Source organism: Caretta caretta, chromosome 9, assembly GCF_965140235.1.
Source record: "Caretta caretta isolate rCarCar2 chromosome 9, rCarCar1.hap1, whole genome shotgun sequence".
NCBI classification, from domain to species: domain Eukaryota; kingdom Metazoa; phylum Chordata; order Testudines; family Cheloniidae; genus Caretta; species Caretta caretta.
The window spans coordinates 42,204,606-42,228,025 of record NC_134214.1 but is presented as its reverse complement, the minus strand read 5'-3'; the positions used below and the strand labels follow the sequence as shown (position 1 = coordinate 42,228,025).

General features: G+C 39.3%; 1 protein-coding gene across 9 annotated transcripts in view; it reads right to left on the bottom strand.

Annotated features, from left to right (window-relative positions):
* The window catches only part of PIK3CB (phosphatidylinositol-4,5-bisphosphate 3-kinase catalytic subunit beta), a 191,717-nt gene that overhangs the window by 87,009 nt on the left and 81,288 nt on the right, over nt 1-23,420 (bottom strand). For 6 of the 9 annotated variants that reach the window (XM_048863851.2, XM_048863850.2, XM_048863852.2 and 3 more), the window contains 3 exons: nt 20,673-20,856; nt 5,903-6,128; nt 407-630 (listed from right to left, as the gene is read on the bottom strand). In XM_048863851.2, the coding sequence (XP_048719808.1) occupies nt 407-630; nt 5,903-6,128; nt 20,673-20,852 (630 nt within the window). In that variant the 5' untranslated portion in view covers nt 20,853-20,856. Of the gene's footprint in view, nt 1-406; nt 631-5,902; nt 6,129-17,862; nt 17,934-20,672; nt 20,857-23,420 lie in introns of those variants that run through there. The other 3 variants (XM_075132234.1, XM_075132235.1, XM_075132236.1) reach the window with 3 other exon arrangements.

Sequence of the window (23,420 nt, the reverse complement as noted above, 5' to 3'; positions counted from 1 at the left end):
TTCTACCATCAATTCACATTAGGTAATTCATATTGCATTCCTCTTACAGAGCAACATTTGCTTAATACATGAATGCTCATTGCATGTCATTTTATCAATTAATGTATTCTGCTCTAGTAATCTCAACTTCTAATGATGGTTTCCTCTTCTCACCCCCCAACAAAAGTGAAGAACTTCCAAGGCAGAATCTGTGTTCTGAAGTAAACACTACAGTATTTTAAACCTTGTTCAGTTCATCACGTATTTGATCAGGGTACCATTTTCCTATATCCTGGTGACCTATCTTGAAGAGCAGACTGTCTCACGTCAAGCCAACATGAAGTGTAGCTCACATATGAACTGTGATCCCAAATCAAAAAGTACATGTATGTAAAAAGACTCCTTTTCTGGCATCTAGTAACTCTACCTGGCACTTATCGAAATGAATGGCCACTACAAGATTTCCACTATAGAGTTTATCTTGAAAGTTTTCTGGGATTGAGGGTTCTTGTTCTGGAGGATAACTGTGCTTTAGCCAGTCAATCCAAGACAGGCCCACAAGCGACAGGAGTTTCTCTTCACTGATTCGCCGCATTTTACTGCGGAATTCTTTCACTTCAGGGTCCTGTAAGGCATCAAACTCATGGAGGCCTAAAAAGATTCAATCAAACAAGGAATATTTAGTTGCATAAATATTGTATAGCTATTCCCACCCACTCACCCTCAAAATCTTTTTAACAGAGTTAAGATTGTTTATGTGCTTTTTTTTTAAATCAACATAATCACTAAAAACAAAGAAAATCACCAGTTAAGGCTAAATGAACTTGCCATTAGCCTCAGTTCACATGCCTTCCCACCTAAACATTTTTTACTTCCAAAATAGCACAGAAAATTCTAATCTCTCCTGGACAGTTTCTGTACCAGAAGTGGAATTCAATCAGTAATGCAAAGAACTTTAGTCCTGTTCTAAAAGAAAATCGCAATGCAATGTTAACCATTGAGTCACTACCACAACCTATATAAGATGTTACAAGATACTTAATATTTTGCATACAGCATTTTTTTTATAGAATTTATATGCCCTAGAACAAGTCATGCATAAAACTGAGGAGAAAACACACCCCATTTCTAAAATAAAGCAGTTAAAACACTACATTTGTGTTCCTCTTCACCTCATAACATTTTTACTTGATTCTGAAGAGACTTATTAAAACTATAGCAAGTCTGGGCTTGAAATGTTTTAATGACATCTATTATCCAGAGGCCAATGAGTTCCAGGGGCAACATCCTGGCAAGAAGCCCTACTCTCCAGCCTAGCTACCAAAAAGGGGAGAATTCCTTGGTTTCTTGCCAGAGTGCGGTCCCTGGATCTTACTTGGAGACTCCACCATTTTTAATAAAATTTAGATAAATAACTTTAAAAGAGACATTCTGAATAAAAAATTCTAGAAGATAGAAGAGCTTGGCCTCTTCTACCTCAGAAATCCTATAGAAAACGAATAATCCAAACTGAGATTCCTCTCCTTGAAGCCAAATCCAAGCAATGGTACTTCATAAACATACAGCAGAGAATTTGGCTGCTTTGCAAATCTCCTGGACAAAGATTTTTTTGTTCAGATCCATATATGACATTAGGAAAAACTTCTTAACTGTCAGGGTGGTTAAGCACTGGTATAAATTGCCTAGGGAGGTTGTGGAATCTCCATCATTGGAGATTTTTAAGAGCAGGTTGGACAAACACCTGTCAAGGATGGTCTAGATAATACTTAGTCTTGCCATGTGTGCAGGGGACTGGACTAGGTGACCTCTTGAGGTCCCTTCCAATCCTATGATTCTATGCTTATTTTGCTTACTAAATAAGTTTTAACTTTACTTTATCCCTGTTCATCCTGCAGAACCAGAAGAGCTGCTGAAGAGTGAACTGGCTATTCTGGATTGAGCATTCCAATACAATTTTTAATTAAGTTTTGAGAGCGGAAATGTTAATACAGTCTGTGGTAAGGACTCAGTTCAACAGCAGGAACAAAAGCCTCTCCATGTCACTGCTAAATAAGAGAGAGCACTCTTACTCCCTGACCCCAGAAGATAAGCAAAATTAAACCACTTTACCTCCCTGCTCCCTCTCATCCTGCAAGACAGCAGACAGTAAGTAAAGCAGTGGGGCCAGACAAAGCTTGAAGACATCAAGGAGAAAGGGTTTGCAAGCCACCAGTTCTCCCTCCCACAAATAATTAGGAGGAAGTAGAAGGAGAAGATGGTCTGGGTGGCTTACAAGAAGCTAACGGTGTAGCAAACAGACAAGTTTACCCTGGCATTTCTCTTGGTGATTTTTGAATTAGTACAAATCTGATACTCCAGTCAAAACCAAAAGATCAAAAATTTGCACAAACCAAATTCACTGGTTTAGCTTTGCTAAACCTATGTAAACCAAAAGCAGAAAGATCTCAGCTCTACTTCTTCAATACCTAATGAAGCAAGGGCATATACAAAACACCACATTTCTCTCACACTTTGAAAAATATTCTCCAAATTGTGCTAAAGCACCTTTTGAGAACAGGCAGAGTTTAACCTTACAAGTTCATAGTGGAATGCATCATTTTTCCAAAGCACAAAATAGGAACCCAAAGCTAGCTCTGCACATAAATATCTTGAAGAGTCATAAAAACTGAAATAATTAATCAAAGAATCTTTCAGAATACTATTTTTGGAGTGTTTAAACAGGCTATGGCAGTAATGGCTCCATTGTCAGTTTGAACAAACAAGCAGACAGTTTGCTGCTGAAACCTAAACAAAACTTGTAGTCTGTATAAAAGGACTAACAATTCTCCATTGTTCTGCTACGCAATGTATGACCTCACTAGTCCCTATTTATCTTCATTTGTATCTGCAAGTGAATAATTTGACCATGTATTTAAAGATGAAAATTCTCTACTAATAAAGGCCAAAAGCAATTCACTCATAGAGCAATGTTAAGCCCCTACAAAACCGCTGAACAATTGTATGTTGAAAGATGTCTACAGTGCAACTATTAAGAAACCATGAATCATACCAAGCTAGCTGAACCAAAAAGCCACCACCTATGCAAAACAAGAATAGGTTTCTACTAGGGCTGTTGATTAATGGCAGTTAACTCACTTGATTAACTGAAAAAGAAATCGTGATTAATCACACTGTGAAACAGTAGAATACCAATTGAAATTCATTAAATATTTTTGGATGTTTTTCTACATTTTTAAATATATTGATTTCTATTAAAACACAGAATACAAAACGTACAGTGCCCACTTTATATAATTTTTATTACAAATATTCGCACTGTAAAAATGATAAAAGAAATAGTATTTTTCAATTCAACTCATACAAGTACTGTAGTGCAATCTCTATCATGAAAGTGTAACTTACAAACGTAGATTTTTTTTGTTACATAACTACATTCAAAACCAAAACAATGTAAAAAACTGTAGAGCCTACAAGTCCACTCAGTCCTACTTCTTGTTCAGCCAATCGCTAAGACAAACAAGTTTGCTTACATTTATGGGAGATACTGCTGCCTGCTTCGTATTTACAATGTCACCTGAAAGTGAGAACAGGCATTTGCATGGCACATTTGTAGACGGCACTGCAAAGTATTTACGTGCCAGACACACTAAACATTCATATGCCCCTTCATGCTTTGGCCACCATTCCAGAGGACATGCTTCCAGGCTGACGATGCTCATTAAAAAAATGTGTTAGTTACATTTGTGATTGAACTCCTTTGGGAAGAATTGTATGTCCCCTGCTCTGTTTTACCCACATTCTGCCATATAGTTCATGTTATAGCAGTCTCAGATGATGACCCAGCACATGTTCGTTTTAAGAACACTTTCACAGCAGATTTGACAAAAACACAAAGAAGGTATTAATGTGAGATTTCTAAAAATAGCTACAGCACTCGACCCAAGGTTTAAGAATCTGAAGTGCTGTCCAAAATCTGAGAGGGACAAGGTGTGGCGCACACTTTCAGAAATCTTAAAAGAGCAACACTCAGATGTGGAAACTACAGAACTCGAACCACCAAAAAAGAGAATCAATTTTCTGCTGGTGGCATCTGACTCAGATAATAAAAATGAACATGCGTGGGTCCACTCTACTTTGGATCGTTATCGAGCAGAACCCAACATCAGCATAGACGCTTGTTCTCTGTCAGAGCCATCCTCTGGGCGACCACTCTGAGCCCTGCACTTTGCAGGGCCCCATGGGCTGGTGTGATTGGCAGGCATGGTTGGTCCCAGAAGAGATGAATCCATCATTTCCGCTCCAGACCACGCACTCCCGTAGGGACAGCCCTGTACGTCTGGAATGGTGGTTGAAGCATGAAGGGACATATGAATCTTTAGTACACCTGGCATGTAAATATCTTGCGACGCCAGCTACAACAGTGCCATGTGAACATCTGTTCTCATTTTCAGGTGACATGTAAACAAGGCAGCTTTATCTCCTGCAAATTGAAACCAAATTTGTTTGTCTGAGCAATTGGCTGAAGTAACTGAGCGGACTTGTCAGTTCTAAAGTTTTACATTCTTTTATTTTTGAATGCTGTTATTTTTTTTTGTACATAAAATTCTACATTTTTAAGTTCAACTTTCAGGACAGAGATTGCACTACAGTGCTTGTATTAGATAAATTGAAAAATACTGTTTCTTTTGTTTTTTTACAGTGCAAATATTTTTAATCAAAAATAAATATAAAGTGAGCACTGTACACTTTGTATTCTGTGTTGTAATTCAAATCAATAGATTTGAAAATGTAGAAAACATCCAAAAAAAATCAGAATTAATTTTTTTAATTGCTTGACAGACCTAGTTTCTACCTTCTTACGCACATTAGGATCCTTATTGTAACACCCTTCCCTCCCCTCCCTCACACACACACTTATGGGATGGGAGAGCAGGAAAATGTGTGTCTGTAATTCTTCTTAGGAAATATCTCATGGGATTCTCACTTATGGGTCTCATGATCCCTGTGTGAAACTGGCAGAATTCCCCCTAGCCCAAAGCTTTTTGGTCCCTTGAGGCAGCAATAGTTCAAAATGAGTCCTGTTCTACTAATACCTGAGTAGCAAAGGCCCCTACCAGTACCCTTAGAAACTTCAAGCCATATGCTTTTTGATTGTGATTAGACAGGAGCTACAACAATTATCATTATCAGCTCTTTCATCTCTGTTCTTTTTGGTTCTCTGCAGGAAACTCCTTGCCTGATTGTGGTCAATCAGGGACTGGCTAAGGCTGAAGTAGCTGCTGTTGGAGGAGCCCGAACAGTGCAACCAGGGAGGTCTGTGCTGAGTGCTTCTTCAGTCTCAAAAATCAAACTTCTTTGAGCTAGGGAGTTCTGCTAAGTCTCATGCTGGGAGCTGGAGGCCAAACACTGAGAACCCATGAAAGATCATATCTTCAGAAAATTGATCTAAGTGGCTGTAAATGTCATGCCACTGTCATCATTAATCAGAAGTGACTTGGATTTTTATTATTTTTATTAAATTACATTTCAAACTAGCAGTAAGGCACTTTATCCACTTCATGTCTCTTCCACTTTTCAGATGGTTCCGGCCACTTGAACTTCATTCTTGTGCGTTAGGACTTCATCAGATGTGTGTGATAATTGCTCAGAAATACAGTGCATCATTTGTTTTTGTTAATTCTATTTATCCTGGTTACAAAAATAATCTCACTACATTTTTTGAAATTTCCGGTGTTAGTGTTACAACAGTGTTTAGAAATTTTTTAAAGTTAGATTTGTATCTCCTTTAGAATGGATAGTTCTAGATTCTAGAAGACAAGGGATGAGGCAGAGATATCCTGGCCTCTGTGAAACTAACTTACACAAAATAAATTCTCCCTCCCTTTTCCAAATAAAACGAAACAGAAAAAATTTAAAAAATTACCTTTTCCTATTAGGACACCTATTTTGGAATCCAATTTTTCCCCTGGGTCACAGTTCCTTGTCACTAGTTTGAGGACAGGAAGAAAGGGTCTAACGTCACACAGCCTTCGCGTTTCATCCTCTAGTTCCTCACGTACAGCCGTCTGGTTCACACATGAGAACATGTAAGAGTCAATCTCCATAAGGAGATGAAATAGAGGGTAGCTGTGTGCCTGCTTCCATAGTAGCTGCAAATAAGAAATACATAGACACCTATTTAGGTCTAAAAGCAATGTTGAGGGTTAAACTTTAAATTTATCTTCGGAAAGCTAATACTCTTCACAGTGTTAGGGCTTTATCCTAACGGCAAGGTCCCACTGATTTCAGGATCAGGCCATTGTGAGACTCTCAGATACTACATTGACAGGGCCATATAAATACCACATGTCAGGGTTCCTTCCCCACTCTGAACTCTAGGGTACAGATGTGGGAACCCGCATGAAAGACCCCCTAAGCTTTTTCTTACCAGCTTAGGTTAAAAACCTCCCCAAGGTACAAACTTTGCCTTGTCCTTGAACAGTATGCGGCCACCACGAAGTGTTTTAAACAAAGAATAGGGAAAAAGACCACTTGGAGACGTCTTTCCCCAAAATATCCCCCCAAGCCCTACACTCCCTTTCTTGGGGAAGGCTTGATGATAATCCTCACCAATTTGTACAGGTGAACACAGACCCAAACCCGTGGATCTTAAGAACAATGAAAAAATCAATCAGGTTCTTAAAAGAAGAATTTTAACTAAAGAAAAGGCAAAAGAATCACCCCTGTAAAATCAGGATGGTAAATACTTTACAGGGTATTTAGATTCAAAACACAGCGGATCCCCCCCACCCCTCCAGGCAAAACCTTAAAGTTACAGAAAACGGGAATAAACCTCCCTCTTAACACAGGGAAAATGCATATAAAAAAAAAGATAAACTAGTCCACCTTGCCTGGCTTACCTATACTGATTGCAATATTGGAGACTTGGATTAGAATGGGTTGGAGAAGATGGATTTCTGTCTGGCCTCTTTCAGTTCCAAGAGAGAACCAACAGGTAAACGAAGAGCACAAACAAAAGCCTTCCCTCCCTCCCCCAGATTTGAAAGTATCTTGTTCCCTTATTGGTTCTGTGGGTCAGGTGCCAGCCAGGTTAGCTGAGCTTCTTAACCGTTTACAGGTAACAGGATGTTGCCTCTGGCCAGGAGGGATTTTATAGCACTGTATACAGAAAGGTGGCTACCCTTCCCTTTATTTTTATGACACTACAGATAGAGAGAGAAGGTAAATTGAGCACTAGAATGTGCTCCTGAAGCATAGCACTAGAAAATCAACATACAGTGAAAAACTGGCTGAACTGTTTGCCAGCTTACTTAATTCTTATAGCTACATACCAGTGTATTTGTTATGCCTTGTCTTTACTGCTAAAAAGGTATTTTTTTACCTCAGGGTAACTAAGGCATGTGAGCTACCTCCAGATAAAATCCTAGTGAAGACAAGGCACAGTAGTTTTATGTGAGGCAAACTAGGAGAGGTCAGCCACCATGGCATGTTGTAATGCTGACTTCTCCTAGTTTACCTGGTGGTAAAACAAACATGCCTTATCTTCATTGCATTAAGTTACCCTGAGTTGAAAAAGGGAGTACTTGTGGCACCTTAGAGACTAACCAATTTATTTGAGCATAAGCTTTCGTGAGCTTATGCTTTCATAAGCAGTGAGCTGTAGCTCACGAAAGCTTATACTCAAATAAATTGGTTAGTTTCTAAGGTGCCACAAGTACTCCTTTCCTTTTTGCGAATACAGACTAACACGGCCGCTACTCTGAAACCTAAGTTAAAATAAACTTTTTTTTTTTTAAAGCAGTGAAGACGAGGCTTTAATTTAAAATAATAACAGAGCACAGATAGATCCTAGAACCAGAACTCCTTTGTGCTGGTCAGCAAGCTGTCACTCTCCTCCATCCACTCTGGTACCTCCCCCAATCACAACCTTCTCCTTTCCCAAAATTTTTTGCAGATCATTTTTTCTCCTATTCTCATTCACAGTGAAAAATCTAGAAGATAGTAGGGGGAGGGGACAGAGTATGAGCAAAGGGGATACATGTTGAGAATTTCAAAAAATAAGACTGATAAATAATTGTATCCATTGTTTCCATTAATTCTTTCCACAGTTCTAAAAATCAGATATGTACATAAAGTGGTTGGCCTAAACAACAGTTACTATAGAGGTTTTATGCTTTTTTTCAGTAATTCCTATAAGCTGTGCGTTTTATCACTATGCTGAGTAAAAAAAAATTTTCTTTATACTTTGGCAAACAATTCCCATCAACAATTTCTTCCCATAAAAATTCAGATTAAGTCTTTTGACCAATTTTCATACCATGTATCTATTACATTTAAATTACCAGTATATCAAACCAAAAAATGAACTTTCAGTATTTTCATCTTATGTTTGAGATACTGTAGTGTTATAGGGATAGGGTAGCTACCCTTTAAATAGTTTGTGAGCCCTCCAATACGTTCAATGTTTTAGAAGCCACCAGAAAACATATCAGCAGTATGTATGTAGCTAGGCCTTGCATGTTCGTGTATATTTAGTAAACATGATTAACTGTGATATAACTGTGCCCATATGTCTTCATTTTTTGTTGTTACGTAATAAACAAGAGACAGATACACTAAAAGGCAGAGCCTCACTGTACTAGGTACAAACAAATAAATAAATTACATCCCTGCCCAAAGGAGCTTACAATTTAAGTTTCATCTAACCAGTACAGTAGAACTTGAGTTACGAACTGAACAGTCACCCAGACCCCTCACTTGGAACCATAAGTATGCAATCAGGCAGCAGCAGCGACCAAAAAAAAAAAGAAGAAGAAGAAGGCAAACATTACAGTACTGTGTTAAACGTAAACAACTGAAAAATAAAGGGAAAGCAGCATTTTTTGTTTGCATGGTTGTGAAGCACTCCATATGCTTTATAAAAATATGTTTATAAGTGTGAATATAATGTAACTAGAATATGCTTTATGAAAAAGGCCTCTTATAAGGTATCACTGCAAAGCTTATAATCTACTGAGTGTGTTCATCCTATTTGTACGCATGTATCATTCTTGTATCTGTAACTAGAAATATGAAGTATAACTCTGAAGTCCTATTGTAATTTTGCAAAGTGTGAGCCATTAATGGTGGCTTGGAATCTTGAGGGCTCCCATTGACTAAGATAATTGGTTGTAAATGGCTGTGTTTACTTGCAAGCCTTCCTGTGTTCCTGTCAGTCATCCCAGGAAGAATGGAGGCTTGGGGTCTCACAGGACATGTGACCATGTCACCTGGTACTGGAATCCATCTTAAACCTGGTGCTTTTCCATTTAGGAGGAGGGGTGGGAACCCAGAGAGACAAAATTTTCCCACCTTGTGCCAGAGATATAAAAAAGGGGTGGAACAGAACAGAAGGGTCCCACTCATGTGAAATCCCCTGCTTTTCACCTAAGATGCCTGCTGGAACTAACAAGGTCTGTAACCAGGGGGAAGGATTGGGCTCAGACTAGGAAGCAGTCTAGTCTGTGATAGAAGCTTAGTGGAATATTTCTGAGGATGAGATTTACCCGTATTCAGTTTCTTAATGTATTAGGCTTAGACTTGTGTGTTTTGTTTTATTTTGCTTGGTAACTTACTTTGTTCTGTCCGTTATTACTTGAAACCACTTAAATCCTACTTTTTATACGTAATACACTTTTGTTTAGTAATTAACCCAGAGCAAGTGATTAATACCTGGGGGAGCAAACAGCTGTGCATATCTCTCTATCAGCGTTACAGAGGGCAGACAATTTATGAGTTTACCCTGTATAACCTGTATACAGAGTAAAATGGATTTATTTGGGGTTTGGATCCCATTGGAAGCTGGGTGTCTGGGTGCTGGAGACAGGAGTACTTGCTGAGCTGTTTTCAGTTAAGTCTGTAGCTTTGGGGGCGTGGTTCAGACCCTGGGTCTGTGTTGCAGCAGGCTACCGTGTCTGGCTCAAAAGACAGGGTCCTGGAGTCGCAAGCTGGCAGGGAAAAACGGGCTCAGAGGTAGTTTCAGCACATCAGGTGACAGTCCCAAGGGGGTCTCTGTAACTGAACCCGTCACAATGGTAACATTAAGTCACTGTTCAGCTGTAAACTTTTGAAAAAAACAACCAGAACCTTCTGTTCAGAATTACGAACAACCTCCATTCCTGAGGTGTTCGTAACTCTGAGGTTCTACTGTAGATTGATATGACAAACTGGTGGGGAGCAATGAGACTATTAGAATCAGTAGGATAAGCAATGGTCACAGGACGCCAGCTGCCTAACCACTTTTACGTTTGTAGGCCCCATGACACAAGTGGGTTTCAAAGAAAAATGTAGAGAAGGACAATGTAATAGCCTTTTACAAGTAACCCACTATTCATAAGGGTCAGCATGGAAGATAGGCCCAATTCTAATCTTCCATTGTTTTTTTCTCCAGCTGAATATCACTGGAGTTACTGTTCATTTACACAAGTGCACATAACTTCAGAATCAGGCCCCTGACATTGAGTTACACTGCACCTATTCATTTCAACATGGAAAACTAGTTAATATTTCACTGACATTCTTTAAGATTTTTTTCAAAGCAACTTTCATTTTTACACTTTGCCTAAATTGCATTAATATTAGCATCATAACAGGAAAGCTGAAATCACTGACAGAAAAGGAGTTCTGTCTCTTCAGCTACTGTTCAAGTCTTGTATATATAGTTTTTTACCCTAGCTTTCCTAAAGCTTTTTTGGAACAAGAACTAAAGAATCAGTAGTGTGATCTCGAAGGTATTTTAAATCTTTGGATAAACAAAGAATCCTTTAAAGTGCTTCTGTTGAGTACAGCCAGTTTTTCCATAGACTTTAAGGCCAGAAGGGACCATTATATCATCTAGTTTAACCACCTGTATAGCACAGGCCTTTAAAATTTCACCCAATATCACCTCTGTATTGAGCCTTAATAACTTGCACTTGGCTAAAGCATATCTTCCAGAAAGGCATCCAGTCTTGATAAGAAAACATCAAGAGATACAGAATCCCAACAATTCCCTTGGTAGTTGGTTCAAATGCATAAGCACCTTCACTGTTAAAAATCTGTGCCTTATTTCTAATTTTATATTGTCTGGCTTCAGCTTCCAGCCATTGGTTCTTGTGATGCTTTTCTCCACTAAACTAAAGAACACTTTTGTTATCTGCATTTTCTCGCCGTGAAGGTACTTATACACTAATCAAATCACATATCAATCTATTTTGATTAATTAACCAGATTAAGCTTTAAGCATCTCACTGGTATTTTCTCACATCCTCAAGTCATTTTTGGCCCTTTTCTCCACCTTTTCCAATTTTTCAACATCCTTTTAAAAATAGGAAGCAAATATGGTATTCCAGAATAGGTCTCACCAGTGCCATATAAAGAGGTAAAATGAACTCCCTACTAACAACTCACTAATCTTGTTTATACATTCAAATGATCTCATTCCTTTCAGAGTCAGTGCTTTCCAAGGAACAGTTCCCCCATTCTACAGATCTGGCCTGCATTCCTTGTTCCTAAATATATAATTTTGCATTTGGCTGTATTAAAATGCATTGTAACCAAGCGACCCAGATCACTCTGTACGATTGCCTTGGCCCCATCATTATTTATCACTCCACCAATTTTTGTGTCATCTGCACATTTTATCAGCAGTATTTACTTCTAGATCATTGATAAAACTGTTAATAGCACTGGGCCTCATACAGATCCCTATGGCACCTCCCTCAGAACACCCCCATTCGATGATGACACCCCCCACGGATGACTACTTTTTGAGATCTGTCACTTAACCACTTAATCCATTTAATATATGCTTTATTGATATCATATTTTTCATGCTAATTTTTTAATCAAAATGTTGTGAGGTACTAAGTCAAACACTTTACAAAAAAGTCTAAATATATTACATCTACACAGTCATATTTTGTAAACCCAACCAGTAATCTCAAAGAACAAAATGCGTTTGACGAAAACTGTTTTCCATAAAAACATGTTGACATTATATTCCTATCCTTTAATTCTTTATCAGCTTAATGACATATGGATTTTTCCATTATTTCACTCAGAAATAGTGTCAGGCTAATCAGTTCATAGTTACCTGGGTCATTCCACCTGCCCTTTTTGAATATTGGCCCAATGTTAGCACTCTTCCTATCTTCTAGGGTTTCCACCATACATTTATTTGACTACAATGTAAAATTTATTCCCCTTTTCATTTAAGTATTCAATTATTAGTGAAAGATGTCACACCCATTTACCCTAAAATACAAGAGAACTGCATATGAAATTATTTTAATAGAATCATAGAATATCAGGGTTGGAAGGGACCTCAAGGAGGTCATCTAGTCCAACCCCCTGCTCAAAAGCAGGACCCATACCCAATTAAATCATCCCAGCCAGGGCTTTGTCAAGCCTGACCTTAAAAACTTCTAAGGAAGGAGATTCCACCACCTCCCTAGGCAACGCATTCCAGTGTTTCACCACCCTCCTAGTGAAAAAGTTTTTCCTAATATTCAACCTAAACCTCCCCCACTACAACTTGAGACCATTACTCCTTGTCCTGTCCTCTTCCACCACTGAGAATAGTCTAGAACCATCCTCCCTGGAACTACCTCTCAGGTAGTTGAAAGCAGCTACCAAATCCCCCCTCATTCTTCTCTTCTGCAGACTAAACAATCCCAGTTCCCTCAGCCTCTCCTCATAAGTCATGTATTCCAGACCCCTAATCATTTTTGTTGCCCTTCGCTGGACTCTCTCCAATTTATCCACATCCTTCTTGTAGTGTGGGGCCCAAAACTGGACACAGTACTCCAGATGAGGCCTCACCAATGTCGAATAGAGCGGGACGATCACGTCCCTCGATCTGCTCGCTATGCCCCTACTTATACATCCCAAAATGCCATTGGCCTTCTTGGCAACAAGGGCACACTGCTGACTCATATCCAGCTTCTCGTCCACTGTAACCCCAGGTCCTTTTCTGCAGAACTGCTGCCTAGCCATTCGGTCCCTAGTCTGTAGCGGTGCATTGGGTTCTTCCGTCCTAAGTGCAGGACCCTGCACTTATCCTTATTGAACCTCATCAGATTTCTTTTGGCCCAATCCTCCAATTTGTCTAAGTCCCTCTGTATCCTATCCCTGCCTTCCAGCGTATCTACCACTCCTCCCAGTTTAGTATCATCCGCAAACTTGCGGAGAGTGCAATCCACACCATCCTCCAGATCATTTATGAAGATATTGAACAAAACCGGCCCCAGGACCGACCCCTGGGGCACTCCACTTGACACCGGCTGCCAACTAGACATAGAGCCATTGATCACTATCCGTTGAGCCCGATAATCTAGCCAACTTTCTACCCACCTTATAGTGCATTCATCCAGCCCATACTTCCTTAACTTGCTGACAAGAATACTGTGGGAGACAGTGTCAAAAGCTTTGCTAAAATCAAGATACAATACATCCACTGCTTTCCCTTCATCCACAGAACCAGTAATCTCATCATAGAAGGCGATAAGATTAGTCAGGCATGACCTTCCCTTGGTGAATCCATGCTGACTGTTCCTGATCACTTTCCTCTCATGTAAGTGCTTCAGGATTGATTCTTTGAGGACCTGCTCCATGATTTTTCCGGGGACTGAAGTGAGGCTTACTGGCCTGTAGTTCCCAGGACCCTCCTCCTTCCCTTTTTTAAAGATTGGCACTACATTAGCCTTTTTCCAGTCATCCGGGACTTCCCCCGTTCGCCACGAGTTTTCAAAGATAATGGCCAATGGCTCTGCAATCACAGCCACCAGTTCCTTTAGCACTCTCGGATGCAACTCGTCCGGCCCCATGGACTTGTGCACGTCCAGTTTTTCTAAATACTCCCTAACCACCTCTTTCTCCACAGAGGGCTGGCCATCTATTCCCCATGTTGTGATGCCCAGCACAGCAGTCTGGGAGCTGACCTTGTTCGTGAAGACAGAGGCAAAAAAAGCATTGAGTACATTAGCTTTTTCCACATCCTCCGTCACTAGGTTGCCTCCCTCATTCATTAAGGGGACCACACTTTCCTTGGCTTTCTTCTTGTTGCCAACATACCTTCTTGTTACTCTTAACATCTCTCGCTAGCTGCAGCTCCAGGTGCGATTTGGCCCTCCTAATTTCATTCCTACATGCCCGAGCAATATTTTTATACTCTTCCCTGGTCATATGTCCAACCTTCCACTTCTTGTAAGCTTCTTTTTTATGCTTAAGGTCTGCTAGGATTTCACCGTTAAGCCAAGCTGGTCGCCTGCCATACTTACTATTCTTTCGACACATCGGGATGGTTTGTCCCTGTAACCTCAACAGGGATTCCTTGAAATACAGCCAGCTCTCCTGGACTCCTTTCCCCTTCATGTTAGTCCCCCAGGGGATCCTATCCATCCGTTCCCTGAGGGAGTCGAAGTCCGCTTTCCTGAAGTCCAGGGTCCGTATCCTGCTGCTTACCTTTCTTCCCTGTGTCAGGATCCTGAACTCAAGCAGCAGACTTAATATGTATGGAATGTCTTATTTTATGAAGACAAAAACATTAAGCCATCACAGCGTCAATGTACTTCTCATAATTAGCTCACTGGAAACCAAAATATCTCATACTGCAAACCCTTAAATGTACTACACCTCTGTTCAAAGAACCGTCAGATTTCCCTCTCAAAAACAAGGTACCTGCACTGCAGATGTCTCTGTATCACCTTTTCTATGTGCCACAGCCATGGTCTGGAAGGACCACCTCTGAAGATCAAAAAACAGTTCAGTCTTCATGGTTATTCAATTTTTGGCCTCGGACATGCTGATGAAAGCGAACAAGGGTGCTGTCTGTGCTGTGGTCACTAGTTCACGAACGAATGGTTTGAGAAAACCACCCTGTTTCACATAGTCACAACCATTCAATGGAAGTTTAGGAGCCCACAGATCACTGCTCACATATGCTCTATTTAAACCACTGAATTAGAAGTGAAAAGGCTTCATTATTTCATTAGCACTCCTCTGACCCTCCTAGCCTACTTAGACTATAGGCCTGGGGTTTTTTCCTCCTTTTTAGGGGGACTTTGGCAGAGAAGTAAAGGAGCCTAAGTCTTGAAAATCTTCCCCTTTTATCCTGACCCTACTTTGCCTACATATCTGGTCATCTCTCTGGTCAAAGCCTCCCTCTGGAGCAAATTAAAAATCCTACTCTACTTAGCGGGTGATTTTTGTTCAGCAATATAAGGATCTCCAGTGGAAGCTGAACATACCATTTCTACGACTCTACCAGCTTGAGGGAAAATAAAAGAATGATCTTTGGAGCTATGAAGTTTGTAACTGTGATTCCCTTGATTTTTGAGACCTGTAAAATATCAATACTAATCTCAGCTAGTTTCCTTCTGTAGTAAAGGATGTTTCTAGCCCTCTCATTGTGGACAGCCTTCACAATACAAATAAAACATTCAGGTAGAAAGTTTTTCAAACAGATTTTAACTTTTTAAAATTTAATTTATACATTTATTTTTAGGTTATTTTTAACAGGTGATACAAGAACCTCTAGCCCCTTGAAATGGTGCTTGAGACCAATTAAGGCCATAGGTAGAAGTATTGCTTCAAATAATCATTTTGCTGGTCATTCTCTGGGTCCCTGTTCCAGCCTTGGAGAAATGTACTTTAAATCAATATCAATTTAGCTGTCCCACTAGATGACGGAGTCAGTCCATGCATCTAATTTGTTGTTCCTTGACTTTAGCAAAGCTTTTGGCATGGACTCCCACAATATTCTTGCCAGCAAGTTAAAGAAGTATGGGCTAGATGAATAGACTATAAGGTGGATAGAAAGCTGGCTAGATTGTCAGGCTCAACGGGTAGTGATCAATGGCTCCATGTCTAGTTGGCAGCCGGTATCAAGTGGAGTGCCCCCAAGGGTCAGTCCTCAGGCCGGTTTTGTTCAATATCTTCATAAATGATCTGGAGGATGGCGTGGATTGCACTCTAAGCAAGTTTGCAGATGACACTAAACTGGGAGGAGAGGTAGATACGCTGGAGAGTAGGGATAGGATACAGAGGGACCTAGACAAATTAAAGGATTGGGCCAAAAGAAATCTGATGGGATTCAACAAGGACAAGTGCAGAGTCCTGCACTTAGGATGGAAGAATCCCATGCACCGCTACAGACTAGGGACCGAATGGCTAGGCAGCAGTTCTGCAGAAAAGGACCTGGGGTTACAGTGGACAAGAAGCTGGATATGAGTCAACAGTGTGCCCTTGTTGCCAAGAAGGCTAACAGCATTTTGGGCTGTATAAGCAGGGGTATTGCCAGCAGATCGAGGGATGTGATCGTTCCCCTCTATTTGACATTGGTGAGGCCTCATCTGGAGTACTGTGTCCAGTTTTGGGCCCCACACTACAAGAAGGATATGGAAAAATTGGAAAACGTCCAGCAAAGGGCAACAAAAATGATTAGGGGACTGGAACACATGACTTATGAGGAGAGGCTGAGGGAACTGGGATTGTTTAGTCTGCGGAAGAGAAGAATGAGGGGGGATTTGATAGCTGATTTCAACTACCTGAAAGGGGGTTCCAAAGAGGATGGATCTAGACTGTTCTCAGTGGAAGCAGACGACAGAACAAGGAGTAATGGTCTCAAGTTGTAGTGGGGGAGGTTTAGGTTGAATATTAGGAAAAACTTTTTCACTAGGAGGGTGGTGAAACACTGGAATGCGTTGCCTAGGGAGGTGGTGGAATCTCCTTCCTTAGAAGTTTTTAAGGTCAGGCTTGACAAAGCCCTGGCTGGGATGATTTAGTTGGGGATTGGTCCTGCTTTGAGTAGGGGGCTGGACTGGATGACCTCCTGAGGTCCCTTCCAACCCTGATATACTATGATTCTATGAAAATAGGGCTATTGTTTATTTACAGTAAAGAAAGCTGGGTTTGAAAGTCATCCACTTCTGTGTTGCTAGAAACAAAAAGGTACGTTTGTCAAGTCTTCAACTGTTATGCTCTGCAATGTTTGCTTATATTCCACTAACACTTTTTGAGACTGGAATTAAGTATCTCCACTGAAGTTTCCACTGTAAAACCCTTGCATGATTCTTTTGGCTATATGGAAGTTGCTCTTGACCTTCCAATACTGAATTTCCACCTTTATGTTTATCAGCCCTAGAGGCTGAGTTCTTCATATGGAAAACAGAACCAAAATGATTCAACTTTTAATACTTTCAGAAAAGCCACAAAAATGTTATTTTCAGTGTATTTTATGAAACACTTCAGGTTGATATGGAACAAAATATGAGTGCTCTTGGCACATACAATGCCACAGCTGTTTTATCAGTCTAAATTTGTAAATGTTCTTCATATTTGTCAAGCATGGACAGACAAAAAATAAATCCAATTACAAAAAGACTGTAAAGTGTATATTTTTTGCACATCAAATATTAACAGCAGGCCTCTTTCAGTTGGCTTCACAATTACTTGTTACTAAGACTTTATCCTCTCTCAAAATTGAATTAAAAGAGGCATTTAATACTATATAATTAATGCTTTAGTCAAAGGGCCAGATAGGAGAGGGATACTTAACAAAATTAAGCCTTAAATGAATATATTTGACTATATATATAGTCTCATTGGACCTACATTAAATAGCTGGGGCTTGATTTATGAAGGAGGAACCTTGAGTTATGTGCTTAAAATATGAGGGGAAAGGACAGCACAGAACTAGCAGCCGAAAAGGTCAATGGGAGGTGCGGGGGGTGGGTGGGTGTTAGAGACACTATATTAAAACTAAAAGAAATTTTCATTAAAAATTTAGAAACAAAACAAAAATATCCATTCATGATTTTACTAATATATATAAAAATTAAACAGGGCCTGAGTAAAAAACAAAACCTCAATACATATCCAGTTTCCAACTGTCAGATGAACTACTTCAGAATTTTCTTCATTTTCTTCAAGTTCTCCTGGCAAAAAAAAATTCCACATAATTTCAAAACTCAGACTATTGTAGGGTCACTGATCCTTGGATTCATAAATGTACAGTTGTGCATCTTTTTTCATGTATTACAATTAAAAAACACTACCTTCTTGCATAATTTTATTGTTTACAATCTGTCTTGCACATTGTCCAGATTGGGCAGCAGACTGGAATTCCATAGATTTGATTCAATTCCCAGCAATGTCACAGATTGCCTGGGCAAGTCACAATCTCTGTAGCCCCAATTCTTGACTGTCCTGTATTTTGTGTAGTCACGTACATCAGTGCAATGTGGATTTATGATGCCTCCATTCTGATCTGTACATGTGTAAATGACTACACAAGATGCAGGGCAGCAGAGAACTAAAGGCTCTGGGGCTCAATTACCTCTTCTCTAAAAGTGAAGGGACTATCATGACCGTCTAGACTGACCTCCTGAACATTGTAGGCCACAGAACCTCACCCACCCACTCTTGTAATAGACCCCTAACCTCTGACTAAGTTACTGGAGTCCTCAAATCACGGTTTAAACACTTCAAGTTACAGAGAATCCACCATTTACACTAGTTTAAACCTGCATGTGGCTCATGCCCCAGCCCCCCAGCAGAGGAAGGCAAAAAAAAAAAAAAACACACCAAAACCCCAGGATCTCTGACCCAGGGGAAAACTTCTTCCTGACCCAAAATGTGGAGATCAGTTAGACACTGAGCATGTCAGCAAGACCCACCAGCCAGACATCTCGGAAAAAATTCTCTGTAGTAACTCAGTCAAAGCCCTCTCCATCTAGTGTCCCATCACTCAACCAAAGTAGGTATCTGCTACCAGCATTCACAGATTGCTTACAATGGCATGTAGGCAGTCACATCATATCATCCCCTCCATAAATTTATCAAGCTCAGTCTTAAAGCCAGTTAGATTTTTTTGCCCCAACTGCTCCCCTTGGAAGGCTGTTCCAGAACTTCACTCCTCTGATGGTTAGAAACCTTCTTCTAATTTGAAGCCTAAACTTGTTGATAGTCAGTTTATATCCATTTGTTCTTGTGTCCACATTGGTACTTAACTTAAATAAATCCTCTCCCTCCTTCATATTTATCCCTCTGATTTATTTATAGAAAGTAATCGTCTCTCTCCTCAGCCCAGGACCTTAGATGAAAAGAACACTGTCAAATGGAAATATCGTATGCAGTGTTGTTGTAGCTATGTTTGTCCCACCATATTAGAGAGACAAGGTGAATGAAGTAATATCTTCATTGGACCAATTTCTGTTGGTGAAAGAGACAAGTTTTTGAGCTTACAGAGTTGGTCCAATGAAAGGTATTACCTCACCCACCTTGTCTCTCTAAATGGAAATATGGTCAATTTTAAAAAAACAGTTAAAATACTATCAGATATTACACCTGCCTTTGAGTCCTCCAGAAAAGTTGGGGTTTTACAATCATATTTACCTATGTTTAAAATGGATGTCTCTCTTGTTTTTGTGTCACACACAAATAGCAAACGGAATTATTACAGAGGAAACTGAATATGGGTATACATAAAGTGTTGTTGATGCCTAAAACAACTGAGAAAAATGGAAAACATTTTCTTTAACCTATTTTGCTTACAGTAATCTTAGGTGTATCTTTCAACAACAGTTAAAAAAATCAGGTGTGATTTTTTAAAATGTAGCTGTATCCCTTAAAGGAAGTTATATTCACAATACACACTCTTTGCTGAACCAACAGCTACACACACATAAATGCATTGTTCCATTTTCCAAAGCCACAGCAAGACATGCTCACATTAGAGATCCAGCTCAGAGTTTCTACACTGCACACTCCATGTGCGCCTCCAAAATATATGCTGAATGAGAAATAAACTGTTCTTAACTAAATAAGATTAACAGAAGTACTTTCTATCTTCATAGTCAAAACATGGTGTATGCCACAGAGAACTAGAACTAAAATCTGTGCAAGGCTCCAGGAGACAAATTCTGTTCTCAGTCACACCAAGGTAGATCTTGAGTTACTCCACTGAAGTCAATGGTGTAACTCCAAATGTATGGAGGTATAACTGGGAACAGATTGGCCCCCATGCTTCTATAGCAGACTAACTGAAACTTGCAGGATTTCTAAATTTTAAAAAACACTACATTTTGAGTTAAATATTAAATAATATATTCAGTGTAATAGCCCTTGTGTTATTTATTTGAATATTTAATTCAATTCATTTTGCAATGTTCTCACCCTTTCAGTCTTCAACATAGATTTGGGGGTGGGGGGCAGACAATGTATAATTTCATCATAGATTTGTCACAGAGAAGCTAAGGTTCTGGCTGATGATTAAGGGGTGGTTGGGGGTTTTAGTTCCTGAGAAGGCACAGGAAGAATTTTGGGGTTGCGAGCTGGGCACAGCTAGATTCTGAGCTAAAATAATCAGCAGTGAAATAGTTAATGCTGACATTTAAAATCGTCATCATTAGTTTCAGAGGTAACACTGGATCAGAAGAATGGGAGCAGTTCACATTTCTTGGAGCTATTGTTTCATGCAGTCTACAGTCTAAGTAAGACATCGTACCAGTTTTACATTTTATTCACTTTTTAAAGTTGCATCTTGGTTTCATTGACAGGATAAAGCTTCTAAAGGCCTATTAGAAGACTTTTAAACAACATTTAATATATAAAGTACTTCTCAACAAAATCAGTGATGGAGCTCATTTAAAATAGCAAGCCAACTACTAATTTACCTGTTTAATATGGCATATGGTGGCATCTCGAGGGACATCCAGGTTGATATAGGTTCCAGTTGGGAGCAGGAAGTCCACAGAGATTAAGCCATCAGCTCCTATCTGTGAATCCACTGCCCAGATGTCAAGGATGTCTGTCATGGCAGGAGGCATTATGGAACCTGAATACCATAACCACATGGACCTAGGAAAAAATTAAAATTCAGTAAAACTCAGTGTTTTATAGTCAGACACATTTTAAATTCTTCTGAGATTTTGTATAGGTCTGCTTGCACAAATCAGCTTGCAAGACTGGAGCCTAGGGATTACCAATTTTGGCTGCATGTAATCCTAGAGGTTTCATCACATAACATAACCTTTAATTAAAGATTAATCTTTAATTCCTGGAGACTCCAGGACAATCCTGGAGGGCTGGCAATCCTACTGGAGCCTGAGATGCCTGATACTGCAAATATATGCAAGTAATCAACATCTCAGAGACTACACAAGTGACTAAAGATACTTCTGTGTGGTTGCAGGATCAAGGCCTAAATTACTATGTTTAATTATATATACAAATTTTTCACTAATTTACCTACCTACCAATCTCTGTTTGAAGTAGTGATCAAAAACTTGCACATACTAGAAATGGTTAAAATACCAAATTAATAGGAAAATGGATTAATCAAATCTGTTTATATATCTGAATATATGATAGCATGTATATTTTAACGAACTGTATGTTCTACTGCATTCTATTATGTTATCACGAATTATCATAAATGTTTTTACATGTATCTGCAACATTTAAAATCTCAACTAATTCCAATCTATTCTAGGTAGGTGTTCACAACCATAATGATAATAAAGTCCATATTTGTACTAAGATAAGCCCCTAAATATTCCTGGGAATATTTCAGATTTGATAGCTCAACGATTATAGAAATTAACGTATTTCATTAAATGTGGTGTTCACATGTGTATAAATTAAAAACGTACAGATTAAGAAATCAATTACATTCATAGTATCATAGCATCATGTGTGATATTGAATAAAAGCACAAGAGTGGAATATTTAATTTTTTCCTATTGAACTAATTAAAAAATATGAATATGAGGAACTGCAACATTATTGGGGTAAAAAACAACACTGCTTTTGCATTGCATATAAAGAAACATGTAAATTGAAAATATTTTCTAACTGATTTGATTAACACTATATTCAAAGCTGGTGGTAAAATGTATGACATTTAAAATCAAAGTTTAAGTTGTCATTTTCAGATATCTTAAACATAATAAAATGACAAATACCGCGTTTGATAAAATGAAATCCCCCCAAACACATCCACTTTCAACATTTCCTAAAACAATATTTTTGATGCAGATAAAATGCATGCTGTACTTACAAAGTTCAGCAATATAAAAACAAAGCACATCTCTCCTTCAAATACTTTTTATATTTAACAAGCTTACACTGGCTGCTACCTACTCACAAATGGAGTGATTAAGGATTATAACAGCAACATGTTTATAAGTCTATTAAACCCCTTATTGGGGTTTAATGTCTTTTTTGTCTCGGGGCAGGAATCTCCTACTCTATTTCTTTGGGAGGGTGACAAAGTTCTCATTTGCTACGAATCCAGCTAATTACCACATCTAACTGCATTACTAGACAACAAAAGAAACTCATGCACAATCAACACCAATATGAATCAGTTCAGTTCGTTCTTTCCGCTTGACTTCCCCAGCTTTGTATTCTGAGTCTCTTTCTCATCCTCCCAACAGTCCCGCCAGTTCTTCTCTTCCCCAAGTTCTATCTTTCCATCACCCCCACATCCACCCATCATTACCCCTTCTATTTTCCTCAAAAGCATCACTGCATTCAACATTACCCTCCAGTTGAGAAAGGCTGCACACTGCGCCCTCCAGACACAGCCAACACTGCTCCATTTACTGTAGGGTGGGTAGGGTCACAAGACTGCAGCAAAGCACTCCTTCATAGACAAAACAAGCTGTCTTTGTAGCACTCCAAACCTTTTTATCCAACAATATGAGATGACGGAATCACAGTCTGTCCAAGATTTTATTTAATCTGGTGACTAGATTGCTAGTATATCTCTTCTGCTTTTATCCTTCTTTCCCTTCTCCTTGTTTCTGTTCTGTACTGTGGGATCATACCTGTATTATTTCACCACTAAGCACTTCTACTACAACATCAGCAGGAGAAGTGGGATTTCAATTTTAAGAATATCCGTTTTACTCATCTGCTGCGCCTTCTGGAGCCACAGAAGCGCTATGTGCAAGAGCAGCAGACTCAATTGTGATCCTCTTCTGATACGCTTATGTACAGGGAAATTAAAAACAAAATGCAGCAACTGCGATGAAATCAAAATGCTGACTATTGCAGTGCTAAGAAGTCTACCTTTGATGTAGTCTTGCTAACATGGTGTTCACATTTTGTTGTAATCCTATTACCAAAAAAAAAAAGTCCCTCCTGACATAAGGATGTAAAATGTTAACCGATAAGCATTAGTTTTACCGATGAACCCGCCTTAGCCTTTAACTCCCACACCAGTCAGAGCAGCCCCAGCCGCCCCAGCCCTTTAATTGGTTAACCATTTAAATATTTTAATCATTTAAACAGTTAACTTTTTAAATGATATTTACATCCCTACCTGGAAGTAAAGGTACCTATACATGTGGTTACATCCAGAAGCAGTGTATTATAGTTTGCCACTTTGAGTACATGACTGACCAAAAAAATCAGAT